This window comes from Coturnix japonica, chromosome 1 (assembly GCF_054131305.1).
Source record: "Coturnix japonica strain WE chromosome 1, WE-NBRP24, whole genome shotgun sequence".
NCBI lineage: Eukaryota > Metazoa > Chordata > Aves > Galliformes > Phasianidae > Coturnix > Coturnix japonica.
Window position 1 is genome coordinate 171,159,727 of NC_140663.1, and position 15,132 is coordinate 171,174,858.

The 15,132-nt window shown below is 37.6% G+C and overlaps 1 protein-coding gene across 4 annotated transcripts in view; it reads left to right on the plus strand.

Moving 5' to 3' along the window:
- GRM5 (glutamate metabotropic receptor 5) overlaps nt 1-15,132 on the plus strand; it is a 228,658-nt gene that overhangs the window by 164,949 nt on the left and 48,577 nt on the right. For all 4 annotated transcript variants that reach the window (XM_015852354.3, XM_015852353.3, XM_015852356.3 and 1 more), the window contains one exon: nt 8,912-9,147. In XM_015852354.3, the coding sequence (XP_015707840.2) occupies nt 8,912-9,147 (236 nt within the window). The remainder of the gene's footprint in view (nt 1-8,911; nt 9,148-15,132) is intronic.

The following is a 15,132-nucleotide window of genomic DNA, read 5'->3' on the forward strand; positions in this document are numbered from 1 at the left end:
CAACCCAAGACATGATAAGATTCTTCATGATAATTCACACACAAAAATTCTGTTTTGTTATAAATAAATAAATTATCTCCAATGTAATGAGAATATATATTATTAAAATATATATTATTAAATATATATATATTATTAAAAATAGCTTATAAAATATGTGAAAAATGTTTATTTAAATTTACCTTTTTTTTCTTGTTTGTTTGTTTGTTTGACTTTTAATTCACTTTAATGTTTGCACATCTTTAGAATATGTAGGTAAATGCACATGTACTGTTTTAATTATACTCTTTCTTTTATACATATTCAAAAATTAGGTGTATTAGTTATGATTGAAAGTATTATTCTATAGAAACATTAAGATGCAACTCAAGTGTTCTCTTGAATTATATTTCATGATATTATGATAGGTTTAATAATTTCACAAATACTTAAAGAAAAACAACAAATGTACAAAAGTGCTAGATACTCTGTTACATACAACATTTTAAGGGCAAAAATACTGTGAATATATACTCAAATATGTGTATGTGTACATATATATACATACACATATATGTGTATACATATGTATATATATACTGTCTTCATTTAGTGCACAGTTTTAGTTAAATCAATTTTTTACTCTTCCGAAGTATCTGTTAAGTAGTAAGGGTATCTCAGTTACCTGCTCATACTTACAAATTACAATTGAATTTACCACAAAGATAGTTGTTGCATATCCTTACAGTGATACGTGGTTGTCAAATGGAGAAGTATTGCATTAAGGACAGTCCCACCAAATGTTTCCTATAAGATCATTCTCTTTCAGAGTGTATCTTTCTCCTGGTAGACCTGAAATAATAAAAAACTGTCTCAATGAATTGCAAGCAAAGTCAATAGGCCATGTTGTGTGGCTGTAGAACAAGCTGAAGATCCTCCTACACACAAGGTCATCCCAACACGGTTTCCATTTTAGGGGGATGGGTTGCAGAGATAGTGTTTCAAGAAAGTCAGTTTTCATTTACTTTCTGCCAAGATCTCACTTGTGAACATTATTTTTTTGGCATTTGTTTATATGGGCTTAATAGGTACATTGCATTGGAAACATTTTAGTGTTGGAGGAGCTATACTAAAGTAAGGCATGCTGGGTAAGATGGAAATCATCATGTTCTCAGAACAAATACTTGTTTGATTGAAATGTTTTATAGATGAACCGTTTTTTTCTTTCCTGTTTTTCTTTGCTGCTGCTGACATTATATAACTGCCGTTTTTTTAGTCTGTCATTATGTGAAGTTTGCAGTTTGAGGAGCTTAGAGTGAATTATAAATATGAGTCAATAGAATTAATGTTGCAAAGAGAAGCTGCAGCCATGCTTGGCAAATACACTTCAAGGATGTTAAGCAATCCTTCTACTCTATGACAAAGCAGAGTGATGGTTCAATTCTGATGCCGAGCTTGATGAAACTTGATAGTAAAACTACAGCCAATTCCCAAATATATTTTTGAGTTTTCTTTTAGTATACACTCCTTTTGTTTTTACTCCCTCATTTGGCAGTCCTTATCTAATGTGAAGCCTGGAAAAAAAATGGTTACTGTTCCTCTTTCTCCAAAATGTTATTAAGAGTTTGGTGATTCCTCCTGGGGACAGAAGGGTGATTGCCTGCTGACTGATTGTGGGCATTTAGAAAACCATGAGAGGATGCCCAGGGCCAACATCTGTGACTAAGTAGATACTGGAAGGAGAGTCCATCATTGCCCTCTCATGGTTAGCCCTTTAAGTTTTCATTTTGGTGTTCATTGGCATCTCCACCCAGTGCCAAGTAACGCCACTGACTGTTTCTTGGTGTTTTCAAAGTATCCTGAAACAGAACTGTGTCTGCCAAGACAAGGACCAGTTGGTCATTTTTAGGAAGAATAAGGTCAAGAATGACAGGAAGTCTAGAAAGCAGTTTTTGAGTGGAAAGTTGGAATGAACTGAGTTTGTTTAGTCTGAACAAGCCTGAAAGGGAATACAAATTATTGCTCTAAAAAGAAGATAGTAAATAGTCCTCACAGAAGTGAGGGACTTAAAATCGTTGGACAGTTTAGCATTAGATTTTAGGAAAATCAACTTTAAGAGATGATAGTAAGGTTGTCTAAGCATCCAGAATCCTTTCTTCATGGTAACGTGCCAAACATTTTTGCCTGCTTACTAAAGAATTAATCAGGAGTTAACTGAACATATCACAACATATCTTTAGTGTTTTATAGGGTAACATTCAGTTAGACCTCTTCAAGTTCAAGGAATGGCCCATACAATTTATCGATATGGATGTAATGTCCTCCCGTTATCCTGACTAGCTATAAAAGATCGCAAGCATGAAAAAGTGTCACTGAACACTGGAAACTACATACTTTTTTCCTAGACTGGGCTACAGTCAGGATGAATTACTGTGCAGCTTTGAACTACAGATGTGGACAGCTGCAAAACTCTGTTTTCATGCAAATTAGATGTTGTTATATACTACCAGTCTTGCAAGTTGCCATCAAACCCTTTTTCAGCTCCAGGAAGCTTGGATGCTTTGCAAGTAATTAGTACCCATATTCTCCTGTGCAAGATATCTGCCAAATTTACTGCATAGTAATTTCTTTAAGATATAATCTTACAGAAAATATTGTATCACTCTGCCTAAAAATAATCACTACATTTCTTTCCTTAGAATTACCCTTAAATTCATTTATCTTTATGATATGCATGGAAAAGAAGATAAAAACTAAGAATTGCAATTTAAAAAAAAGCCAGGCAACAAGAATCACCATTCATTGCACGAACAGATATTATAAAATGAACTCATCTAAATGCAGCAATTTACAACTGCTTACCAAAAGCAATTTCTCCCCACCAGCAGCATTTAACCAAACAAATTTACCTTTGCAAGACTGGCAGCATTTTGTAGAATAGCACGAGGACTCTTTAATGCTTTTAGAACTTTTATGATATAGGCAAGAAAAAAAGAAAAAAAGGAAAAAGAAAAAGAAAAAAGAAAGAAAAGGAAAAAAAAATAACAGAGCCCCACCAACCCTGAACAAATAGAGAAACACAATGAAAGTGAAATTAAAGACAGCCACCCAGTCAACAAAGTCCTACATATTTGAAGAAAAAAAAAAGATATATTCTGAAATGCTTTAGGTCAGAATTTTTGGCAGTGGAACGATTACACGTGGGCAGAACTGCAGTCTCCATCATCATTATGTGACCTGCAAACAGATTTTTGCATAACAAAAAAAGACGAGACTACAGTCTAATGAATGCACTCATTAACTCTAATGGCTTTAGCTACAGATTGAGGGGGAGAGGGACCTTAGAAAAGAAAATTCAGCTCAGCTCATCCCCAGATACTGCTTCACTTTTAACTTAGAAAATAAATGGAAATGTTTACAAAAGAGAGGGTGGGGAATCTATTTTTTTTGTTGTATACATGTTTCTCAGCATTTTGTCTAATCTCAGAAGCAATACTTAAGAAATGCGTGCTTAATATTCCAGGCAGCTTCACACAGATCCTGAAGATCCTAAAGCTATATTTCCCAGCTTGCTGTTATTGACTCACACCGTTTTGGTGATCACAACTTGACTAGAACCAATAACTTGAAAGTTGGTTTTGGTACAATGACTTATTTAATAGAAGAAAACAGGAGTTGTGTCTACAACATTCTATGCCATACCTGGCATAAAAAAGAGCAACGTGAAGAGATGATGTGTGACACTGAGAGGAGCTACTACAGGAAGAGCTCTTCAGCTGGTAGTCTGGATGCCCACCTGTTCAGGCAGGGTTGCAGATGGCTCAGGACTTGTCCTCTGACTGTTCACCCTTAGTCAGCCTCCACTATCCTAGATGATGGAATCTGAATGTATCAAAAGGAGCCTTTTGCTGTAATGAACTGAGATATACATACAAAAATGTATCAATCTCAATGAGTTTTAGGCATGCTAGAGACAGTATCTACCTTTTTATTCTACTGCACACACACACACACACACACAAAACCTCTGAGCCATTCCAGTGAAGCATGACAAGGAAAGGCTTCCAATAACTTTCAAATAACATATACAAAGCACAGATTTAATCCATTTAGGTCATCTGGCTCTGCAATTAATGCATGATGCAGTGAAGAAATTTGTGTGCACTTTGCAAAAGATGAGCTTAAATATCCACATTTTCACTTCATTATGTGTGATATTTTCTTATCCAAATACATTATTGATAACATACACCAAGGAATCTTACTCTAAATCTTTCCCCACATAATATTATTTGAGAAATATACCTAAAATCCCTCTTTTCACAACAAGATAAATGAAAGAAAGCGGTGCCGTTTTTATTTAGAGTAACTTTGAAAGGACATGGAATTAAAAAAAAAAAGTTGAATATACATTTCCAGCACAGAGGGGGAAAAAAAAAGTTAAGGCAAAATGACATGAACATCTGAGGAAACTGGGAGGGAGGAGCAGTATTTTAATTTTCCTTGCATCCATTCTTATCCATTGGGATTTTATGCAAGCAGCATTCCCAGATGTGTCAAATCTTACCAAACATTAAAAAAAATACAGGAGAGAACAGATATAGCCAGGTAGTTCACTGTCCTCCCTTTGTCATGGAAAGGCTCTTAACATCAGATGGATATCTGCCTCACTTGTTCTCTAACATCCCCTCAAGTCTCCAGTCTGTTCCAGTTCCTTACACTCTTTCCCATGAGGAACATTATTCTGGTGTTTAACTGATTCTTTCTCCTTCCAAGTTAAGTAATGAATGCTTACATCAAGACGACCAACAAATTATGATCTTTCTGCTGCAGCTTTTTATATACTGGAAGTAGTTTTGATGTCTCTCTCCTGGTGTTGCGTTTAGTTCTTTAGTCTATGAACCTACAGCTAATTGAATCAGTCCTGCTCACTATGCCACCTTCACACTTCTTGGCTGACACCTTACCTCTATTGCTTCTGTCAATTAAGCTAACCAGTTATTTTCCCAATTGCGCAGTTTGATACCAAAAGCTGTCCTAGCTTTATCTTCTAGCAATTATTGATAAATATGAACCTTTTCATAAAAGCTATGTTCTCTCATTTAGCTTAAGTCAGTAGCACTTCTGTCTCTTTGTCCTGTTTACAGTGAAGTGCAACTCTAATCATGTGCTAGTTCTGTAGAGGATATCCTCAGTATGGGAGAACCTCTTGAAGAATCCTGGTTTTCCCAAGAGTCTTGTATTGGGGTGAATGTGGAAAAATGAAGGGATGATCCCAATCTCAAATTACATCCTTCTGCACTGCACTTAAATATGGATGCTGGTTTGCTGTGATGGCAAGGAAATAAGCTGGATTGAAAAATATCTACTGTATTTGCAAAGGCAAAGGTTAAACTATTAGATGCCTTCAAGGAGAGTTAATATGTGGTCATTTGAAGAGAAAAGAGAGATTAGAGTCAAATGCTCCATTTCAAACTGCAAGCACATACTCATTCTGTAATGGGGCATAAGTGAAAAGCATCAGGGCTCACTCAGAAAATAAGAAGAAAAAAGAAAGGGAAAAACAAACAAATAAACCAAACCAAACCAAAACAAAACAAAAAAAACACAAGTAACAATCTGTTCAGGACATACGTGTCCTGTTTAATCTATTTGGACCCTTTCATAATCATAACTGGAGTACTGTTCACCTGAGCTTTTTTGATTACCTGTGAGGAAGCTGTTCTTAACTACATTTTTTACATAAATGTCACATTTTCTAACAGAATGAACCATCTCCTTTGTCAGCAGAGTCCTGCCTATGCATCATGTCACTTCTGAGGGTGAAGGTGGAGATCATTTCAGATATCAGTTGGAGCTCATCCTTTCAGCCAGTTTTGGGGGCCAGAGAACCTTTCTTATACTGAATCAGCAGATTTTAGTGATAAGCAATACTAGTTTGAAAGTTCCGTGGCACAGAAAACAATGGAGTACAATATCTTTGGCTAATACAGTAAAATTAAGTCGTTAGAAGAAGAAAGAAGGTTTAAAGATGGACTTAGAAGTCTGTGTGAAAGTAAGCAGGCACCTCCCTGCCCCCTTCTCCCTCACATTCACAACGGTTGCTAAGTTTAGAGGATGGCATGGATCTGATCTCACAGATACAGCTACATCATCCTGTCTTCAACATCCCTTAAGTTATGTTACTCTAATGCAGATGCAGAATCAAAATATCACATTCCTGGAGTTTTTGCATTTCCATGCAAACCTGTTTTCCAGCTTTGCTTTCACTGTCTTTTTAGGTACTAGCTTAGCGTTTGCTTTACCACCTTGTCAATATAAGGCATTGGTGTCTCTACAATATGCACTTTGAGTACAACTTTTATATAGACCTCCAAAGAACCTTTTGCCCAAGAAGCTATGCTAAAATGTTTATTTGAATGAAAAGCAGTTCTGCTGATTTAAGCCTTTCTGTGAAAATGTTTAAAAGAGTTATGCAATTTGAAGCTGTTATTTCTATGTTTTTAGTAACTTAGAGTTTTAAAGTTATATATTTGATATAAATCTTCTTAGAGGATATAACTATTCATAAAGTAAGATTATAAATTTTGTAGCACTCTGTTGGATTAGGTCTACAAAGCTACAAAGCTGAAAAATGGTAAAGAAATTAATTACAGGAAAACAGTTTCTTTTGAAGCTTTTTATGAGGCAACTCATAAAGTTCAGATACTGACAGCACAAGTCTATGTCTGTTAACATCCATTCAGTATTACTATAATTTTGTAAACCTTCAGAAAATCAGTCACTTTTGCCAAAGATTAAGATGAATGTTTCAAAGCAAAGGTAAAATCATTCATAAATGTAAAAAATCTGCAGATTTTATCACAAAATTATCCACAAGTGGCAATAAATCTTTGACAATACAGGGTTCTGAAGGCAGGAGGGGAGTATTCGCCCATAGTGAGCTTCTTGAATTCATTTGGTATCATTACCTCCTATGTTCATTCCTAATTGGATCTAAGCTAAAAGGTAGATTTTCCAGATGCTGTATTCAGACTCAAAATTAGCGTTCAGCTTTCTCCTTTCATGAATGAGTACTCCTTTGTGCTGAAGAAATCAGTGTATTTGAAATCTGGAGCATATTTAACAGTCTCTTCGTTTTCCTCTCAGACACTGGATATTATTTTTGCTACTGGTGAAAGTGCTATTTATTGACATTGCAGCTGTGCTTGTAAGATGTTGACAAGGGTCCAGGCTTCATGGTAACAATGTCTTGTGCAGAAAGAGTCCCTGTGTGAGGCCGTGACTTCTGCAGTGTGCAGTGACAGCTCAGTCCCTGTGTAGAGAACAGGGGATGCACTGGGGACCAGGTGACTGCAGTGGATTTCTTGCATGCTCTTGAATACAGGAACAAAGTTTAAACCAGAAAGCAGATGATAGAAATAGAACAACAGAATGATACAGCTAAAGGTCATCTATCTCAGTTACTGTACGACTAGCTTGAAATAGTGAGAGCTAGCTTTGAACAACTCATAAAGTTTTAAAGTAAGACAAATTAAGATGGTTTTATCCTCCAGTTATTTGACCTTTAGGATTTAAAGGTGCTCTCTACAGTCATTAACATCAGTGACTTTCTAGAGGAAAAACAAAGAATCTGAGAATACTCTGTAATTCTGTAAGACCTGGGGCTTTTGAAAAACTAAAATATCATGTTCATGATAAAAGATCAGGAATTTGGAATGCTCTGATGAGACATGCATATTTTTATTATAGTTGAGTGAAACTTCATAAATGTCAATACTTCCAGGGTAATCCATTACAAAACCAGAGAGAGAGGAATTACCCTGAAAAGTTTGTGAGATTTTGTTTGATTTGTGCCTTCCATCACTTCTGCTACCTACTTGTGCTCAGTGTGTTGCACACTCTGAGAGGTTAACCAAATGGGATTGAAATTCTGTGTGCTGTGCAAGTCTATAATATTCCAGCCACCATCAACCAAGAAACAGAAGCAACACACGACATCTGCTTAGTGCTCTGCCCAACTTCATTAGTCATGTCTACAGAGAGGATTTATTGCTTCAGATGCAATGCCATGCTATCACAGCAGCTGAGCTATGAGCTGGTCTTTCTGCTTGAGCAGTGTCAACTCATTCAAAATTTGCTTCTATCTCATTGTGTTGTGCCCTACTGTACATTAGAGACATGGTGTGCAACGCAGTGCTGCCTTTCACTGCCTCCCAGCATTGTCAGAGATCTTGCCCTCCAGGCTGTCTCCTTCCAGGTAGGAGAAGCATCATCTCAGTGTCAGTAAAACACCAAATCCAAGATTTTTCTCCCCAGAGCTCACGTGAACATTGTGGTGAAGAGCTGTGTCTATACACAGCAGATTTTGGGACATGTGATCTGTAATGTTGTTTGAATTACCCGAAGGATGAATATTTTTTCTCAGTAGAAAGTGCCAGTTACAAGCAAATATAAGAAAAAGGAAAAGCTGCATATTAGTAGAAATATTGCTCCTTTCAGTATCTAAGGGGGCTAAAAGAAAGGAGAAAGACTCTTATGCAGGGCCTGTTGTGATAGAAAAATGGGAAATGGTTTCCTACTATAAGACGGGAGATTTAAACTGAACAATAGGAAAAAGATTTTTACAACAAGGGTGGTGAGGCACTGGCACAGGTTGCCCAGAGGGGTGGTGGATGTCCCATCCTTGGAGACACTCAAAGTCAGGCTGGATGGGGTATCCCTATTCATTGCAGAGGAGCTGGACTAGGGGACTAGGTAGCCTTTAAAATTCCTTTCCTCAAATGATTTTATTCCACTGCAGGTGCATTACTAAACTGCAGACAGAGTCACAGGTGTGGGTATGTGCTCTTAGGATCCTAATTTTGTTTTTGAGAAAGCCTCTTACTCCACTGAATGGTCAATGCTGTCTCTCTTTCATTTGTCCTTGCAGTGATGGTTGGGCAGACAGGTATGATGTGACAGATGGGTATCAGCGTGAGGCTGTCGGTGGAATAACAATCAAGCTCCAGTCTCCTGATGTTAAATGGTTTGATGATTACTACTTGGAGCTTCGGCCAGAAACCAATCACCGAAATCCATGGTTTCAGGAATTTTGGCAACACAGGTTCCAGTGCCGTCTGGAAGGGTTTCCTCAAGAGAATCCTAAATACAACAAGACTTGTACAAGTAAGTGAAGTTATTTCTGTTGCTGCATAAACCAGTGTGACTGAAGGTACGCTGAACAGCTCAAGTTGAGCTGATACAGTCTGGTCTAGTGGAAAAGTAAGTGCAGTTGGAAGGAAAAAGGCTGAAATTTTAACCCTTGCTCTTTCCTGAGTGACAACAACTGCAATTTTGAAAGTACTCAGATCTCTAAGGAAACAAATGGGTTAGGACCACAGCACCCAACTGCTCTCAATGTTTGAAAAAATTTCATGCTGCTCTATTCTTCTAGGCATCTAACTACTTTCAAAAACCTTGTCTTCCAATATTCAGTGCTTCTTTGATGAAACAGAATTAATCATACTTCCTTATCTCGCAATCAGAGAGTTTATGTACTAAAAAATTGTCTGAAGTCCAGATTATAAGGGTGAAGATTATTTCATTATTTCAGACAGAAGACTAACTGGTTTGAAAGATTTTGTTTGGATTTCATTCAGATCTGAGTCATTTTAGGAAATGCCATTTTGACAGAGCTGATATTTTTCATGAAATTGTACTGATTTTAGCAAAAACTGCCACAACATTTTGTCATTTCTGCAAAACAGCAGCAACTTTTTTTTCTTTTTTTCTTCCAGAAAGATGTGATGCTTATTTAAAGACTTTTGGTTTTCTTCCGATAATTATTCTTTATCTCATTATATTCCTTGCATTACTAAGACAATGTTCCATTGCATTTTTTTTTCTTGAGGGCCATAAACATTTTAATTTTGGTTGAAACATCTTTCATCCCTTATTTGCATAAAGTCCATGAGCTACAATTGAAGTTTAAGATACCCTTTACAGGGCTGACACCAGCTTGAGATCCTGCATTGTTGTCCCACAGCACAGAGAAAATAGGTGTAAGTCTTAAAAGTAAACTCTGTGACTCTATTTTGCCCATAGGAAATATCACTGCATAAGTAACATCAAATTTCTCCATGCATGTTCAGATACATGAATACTTTCATGCATTTCCCATACCTTAAGATGATGGCATTGACTTCAAGCCAACAAGTCTGTGGAAGGAAAGCTATGTCATAGTCTGCGCTCACTTTCTTATTATTTGAATTTTTGAAATGGCTTCAAACAATCTGAAAAAGAAGGAAGTGAAAGCGGAGACCTAATGGTCAGCTGTCCTGATGGTGAGTAGATGTAGCATTGAAGCTCTTCAGTCACAGTAAGGCACTAAACTGAATCTCTCCCTTTTGCCAAGTTACACATGAAGGACAGATGTTAGGCTTTACTTCTGATCAACAACAGGTTTTCTCTCACTGGAAAATGGCCTTGGGATTGCATGACTTTGATAAAGAGTACAGGACCCCTCAGTGAGTATCCTGGGATGGTCCCATGCTGGACATCAGTGCAACCACACCTCTAAGCCCCAACAGACATTCCCTCCTAAAAATGTCAAATTTCCACACACCTGTGAGACCAAGAAATGTCTTTTGGGTATTAAAGTCCCAGATTTACAGGAAATCCCACCTAAAAATCCCACCTAAGACTCCTTGAAGGTTTTTAAACCATTTGAGTTGTATAAGATTGCAGAGGAAGTTTTCAGCTGAGGTGAAAATTGAATCTAGAAATCTCAAAATCTCACTTTATGCCTTTAACATTCAATTGACCTTCCTCCTGTATTTTTGCCTGCCTAACCTTCCAACACAGCCTGACACAGATTATATTTGCTCTATTCACAGGTACTGCATATTGAGCAATAAATTTCATTGATTTCCCCACAATAATCTAGATCTCTTTCCTGAGATGTCAGTACAGTAGATAGACCAGATATGAGTTCATAAAAACCTGTTTTCTATCAGTGTGCTGCATCAGGAGTGACATTTCAACTAGAGTTTTCTGAGTAACCTACAAGCACTGGGAGAATCTAATTTCTGGTTTATATGAAAGGTTGGTAAGTGACTACAAAGTCTTTTATAGGGACTAAAATACAATTCATTACAGAAAAGAATTTATCTCATAGTAAAATACAGTTCACAACTGCAAAATAAATAAATAAACAAACAAACTCATGAATGCAGAAAGATGTTGTTTCAAACATTAAGTCTTCCAGTTGTGGGTATGAGGCATCTCAGTTCAAACCTTAAATATTACATTTGGAATGACACTCTTATCACACAAGTGACGTAAAAATGTAAAAAACTCATGTAGCTTGAGACAAGGACAGGGAGATCACTTATCAGTTATCATCCTGGATGGCACATGGTTATGAGCAACGCAGGCTGCTCTCAGTTCATAACACGTCCTCTCAGTGGCTCATCCATGATCACTCTGCTCCACATGGCTCCCTCCCACAGGACACCATCCTTCCACAGCTGATCCTGTGTGCAGATCTCCCAGCACTACTCCAACACAGCTCCATTCCATGGGCCCACCCTTCAGGCATTGCTCCAGCACAGTCCCACGGGTGGCAGCTCCCTCAGCCCTCCTGCCCCACCACAGCCTCCTCTCTTGGGGCTTCAGCTCTGGCCCAGGGCTGCTCCTGCAGGGTTATCCACGGACTGTTCAGGCCTCATCCACTGCTGCACAGTGGTCTCATCCATGACTGTGCATGGAGATACACTCCGTGAAGTGCCCATGGACTACAGAGTTACAGCTTGCTCCTCTGTGGGCCTCTCCATGCCTGGAGCACCTCCTGCCATCCTCCTGCAATGCTTCTGGGGCTGCAGGGTGCCTAACTTTAATCACACGAAATTCTGAGTCTGGAATTGCCTCACTTGAGGATCCATAAGTGTAATGATACTTGCCTTCCACGGTCACAGGCATTTTGTAGACTGACCTGAGAGCTTCAGAGTGACAGTGTGTATGTACATTGCTTCAAATTTATCCTGATAAGAAAACAGGACCGTGCCCTTTATTTCACTTAGGTAAATAATTATCTCCTCCAACCGTTGCATAAAAAATCCAGACATACACACAAAACAAAACAAAAACAACGTAAAGGAGTTTCCCAAGATCCAAACTGAAGATACTGAACTCATTGAAAAATGCTAACAACTAGCTGGGATAATGATAAAAAGAAAAATATAGGTCTGATTGGTGTTGATAGTGAGGCCATTATCAAATGAAGTCTATTGTGACAGGAAAAGGGGAAAAGGTTTCAAATTGGAAGAGCGGAGATTTACATTGGATACAAGAAACAAGTTTATTACGATAAGGTTGATGAAGCACTAGAACAGCTTGCTCAGACATCTGCTGGCTGCCTGTCACTGGGGGCATTCAAGGTCAGGCTGGATTGGACTCTGAGCCTCTGATCTAGCTGTAGATGTCCCTGCTCACTGCAGCGGTGTAGGACTAGGTGCTTTTTAAACATCTCTTCCAACTCAGATGATTCTATGGCTCTGTGAGTCTGTGAGTGCTGAAAGCAAAAATCATTACTTTGGTGGGAAAAAAATAAATTGTTCTCCATCACCTGGCTCTAACGTCATGAAAAATAAGCAAATACATTTTAACAATATAAGCAACTTAAGCAGTAAGAAAATAAATACATATATTATTGTGAAATAAATAGACAATTTAGTAAGGTATGAAAAACAAGACTGCAAAATTAGACAAATAACAAAATATGAAAAAAAAAAACAAAAAAAAAACGACAATCTGAAGCCATTTGTTGTTCACTTATTTTTCTCAAGTTCTAAAAGATCTCCATCCCTTCACAGGCACTTAGTTCACACTGAGGAGAAAATTTTAGCATCAAGCATGCTTTTCATCTGCAAATTTGAACACCCTTAATACAAATAGGTGTCACTCCTGTTGCTAAATACATTGATTTTCTGCCTCCTTGCAGTACTACAAGTGAGACATTTGCAGGTTTTACTGACTTGAGTTTCCATGTAATCGTTTCCATGTCACAGGAGAGATGCAACAAGTCACATGCAGACCACAGGAGTCAGAGCAAAGAATGTGAAATGCATCTTGAGCAGGAGGCATGTAGTGGCCTCTGAACACCAGGCATTTTACAAGAATTGAATTTGGCTTCCCCTCTGACATCAGTCAGATTTTTTTCTTATTATCTCATACCACAATTCAGTGAAGGTCATGAACAGGTGCGTAACTCGAACCAGATGAGTAACACTACTCAATGATCATCTTCAGGTCAAAGAAGGTTAATCCAGTGCGTTGCTATCAATTGCACTTGCACCTTTAAAGATTAGGTGTGTATGTGCTTGCTAGTTCACAGTCCGTTCATCAGAAATCAAATTCCTTTTGCTTCTGTTAAGGGTGTTTGCAGTGCACATTAGAACAAAAAGAAAACCCAGTGCAAAGGAAGTATGTTGTGAAATTCTGACATTAGTGGAAAAAGCCAAGTCTTCAAAGTCAGCTGGAGAAAAACAGAGTCATTTCATCTATCTCTCTGTTAAATTAATCCTTCTGTCTTTGCTCATAAATTACTTTATTTTTCCCATGATATATAAAATCCAGAGGCGTAGATGGAACAGCTTTTTTTAAAGTACTACTTAAATACAGATCAAAACCAGAATATACTGCCCAAGTATCTGTGATCTAAGGATCAATGAAGTGAAAAGAAATGGAGGCTAATGCTGATGGAGCACTGTAACATCTAAGTTTGACTCACAGATGTTAAGCCTTCAGAAAGTATTGATAGCTTCATTTAAAGGTACAACAGAAAGAAGAATCTGAAGGAAGGCTTTGGATCCTTTTTGCAGGTATTTATTTACAGCAGGGTCCTGACATTAAATACTATGGTTTGAAGTGGCAAGGGAGAAAACTCAAAGGGAAGTGATGAAAGCTGAATTAAGCACAGTCAGAGATCAACCTCAGATAGGACACAGAGAGCACTAGAAGTGAAGAAAGCTTCTTGTGTCCGACATACTGGGGGCCAAGGAGTCAGTGTAGGGTTATAAGGAAGAAGAATATACTCAACAAGATGAACAGCGAAAATGAGACTTGTAGTAACATCGTGAATGGATCTTAGCAGGCATATGTTTCCTGTCCTGGTTTAATCGTGTGGCATCTCTGAGGTAAAAACACTTTGTTCAGGTGTGCAAAAATTCACAGCAATTAAGAACAGGGTTAAGAGTGAAAAAGTTTATTTGCAGAAAGGGGGATCTGGGATAAATGTGAGAAAACTTTTACAGCTAATTGTACAGAAAGGCACATAAAGGGTAAGTATAGAAATAATCAACCTCTTTGCTGAAATCCATCCAGCTGCAGATACTATTAATGAGGTCAAAACAACCCATAGAGAAAATCCTAGAGTTTCAGTTCAACAGGAATTTTGTTTAACAAATGGCTTTCTTATGTACCCTGATGGAATTTAGAAATCACACCTAACTGCACAATCTTTGTTCTGCAAGATGCTAATTAATAATCTACTGGTTAAATTCAATCTCAAGTGCCAAAATTGGTTTAGTCAGAACCCAGTAGATAAAAAGGTAATCCCTTGTCAAAGTGGATGGCTTATTTTCCATATTTCAAGGAATGTGTCCCATTTAAACCTCATATTCCCTAAATGTGTGACAGTCCCACACTTTTATCTTTAGACTGCAAATGAAAACAAATCAAAACAAATGAATTTAAAATTCATTTATATTTTTTAAAAAGTAAATCAAAGGACAGTTTAATTCTCCTGAGTACATCCTGTCTGTCTCTCAGTTTGATATATGATGTGTCATGTTTGGGCACTGCATAGCAGAGGGACAGCCAAGATCTCATTTGAATGGTTCACATCTAAGATCTGAAACTCTAACACAGTTTTTCACTTACTTTTGCTATAATATTGGTTCAGGTCCAAAAAATTCCAAAAGCAAATCAGCTGTAAGGTCCAACTCTGAGTTTTCCAGAAGCCTGATACAATCTGAGCTAAGAGCCTTACATAGACATGCCACTGCTTTTCTGACTCACAGAGCAGCGTGGCACTGATGAATGTTACACAGTCTGTTATTCCTATCTGAAAGATATTTTCTATATTCACTTTAACATCTCTGTTACACAAAC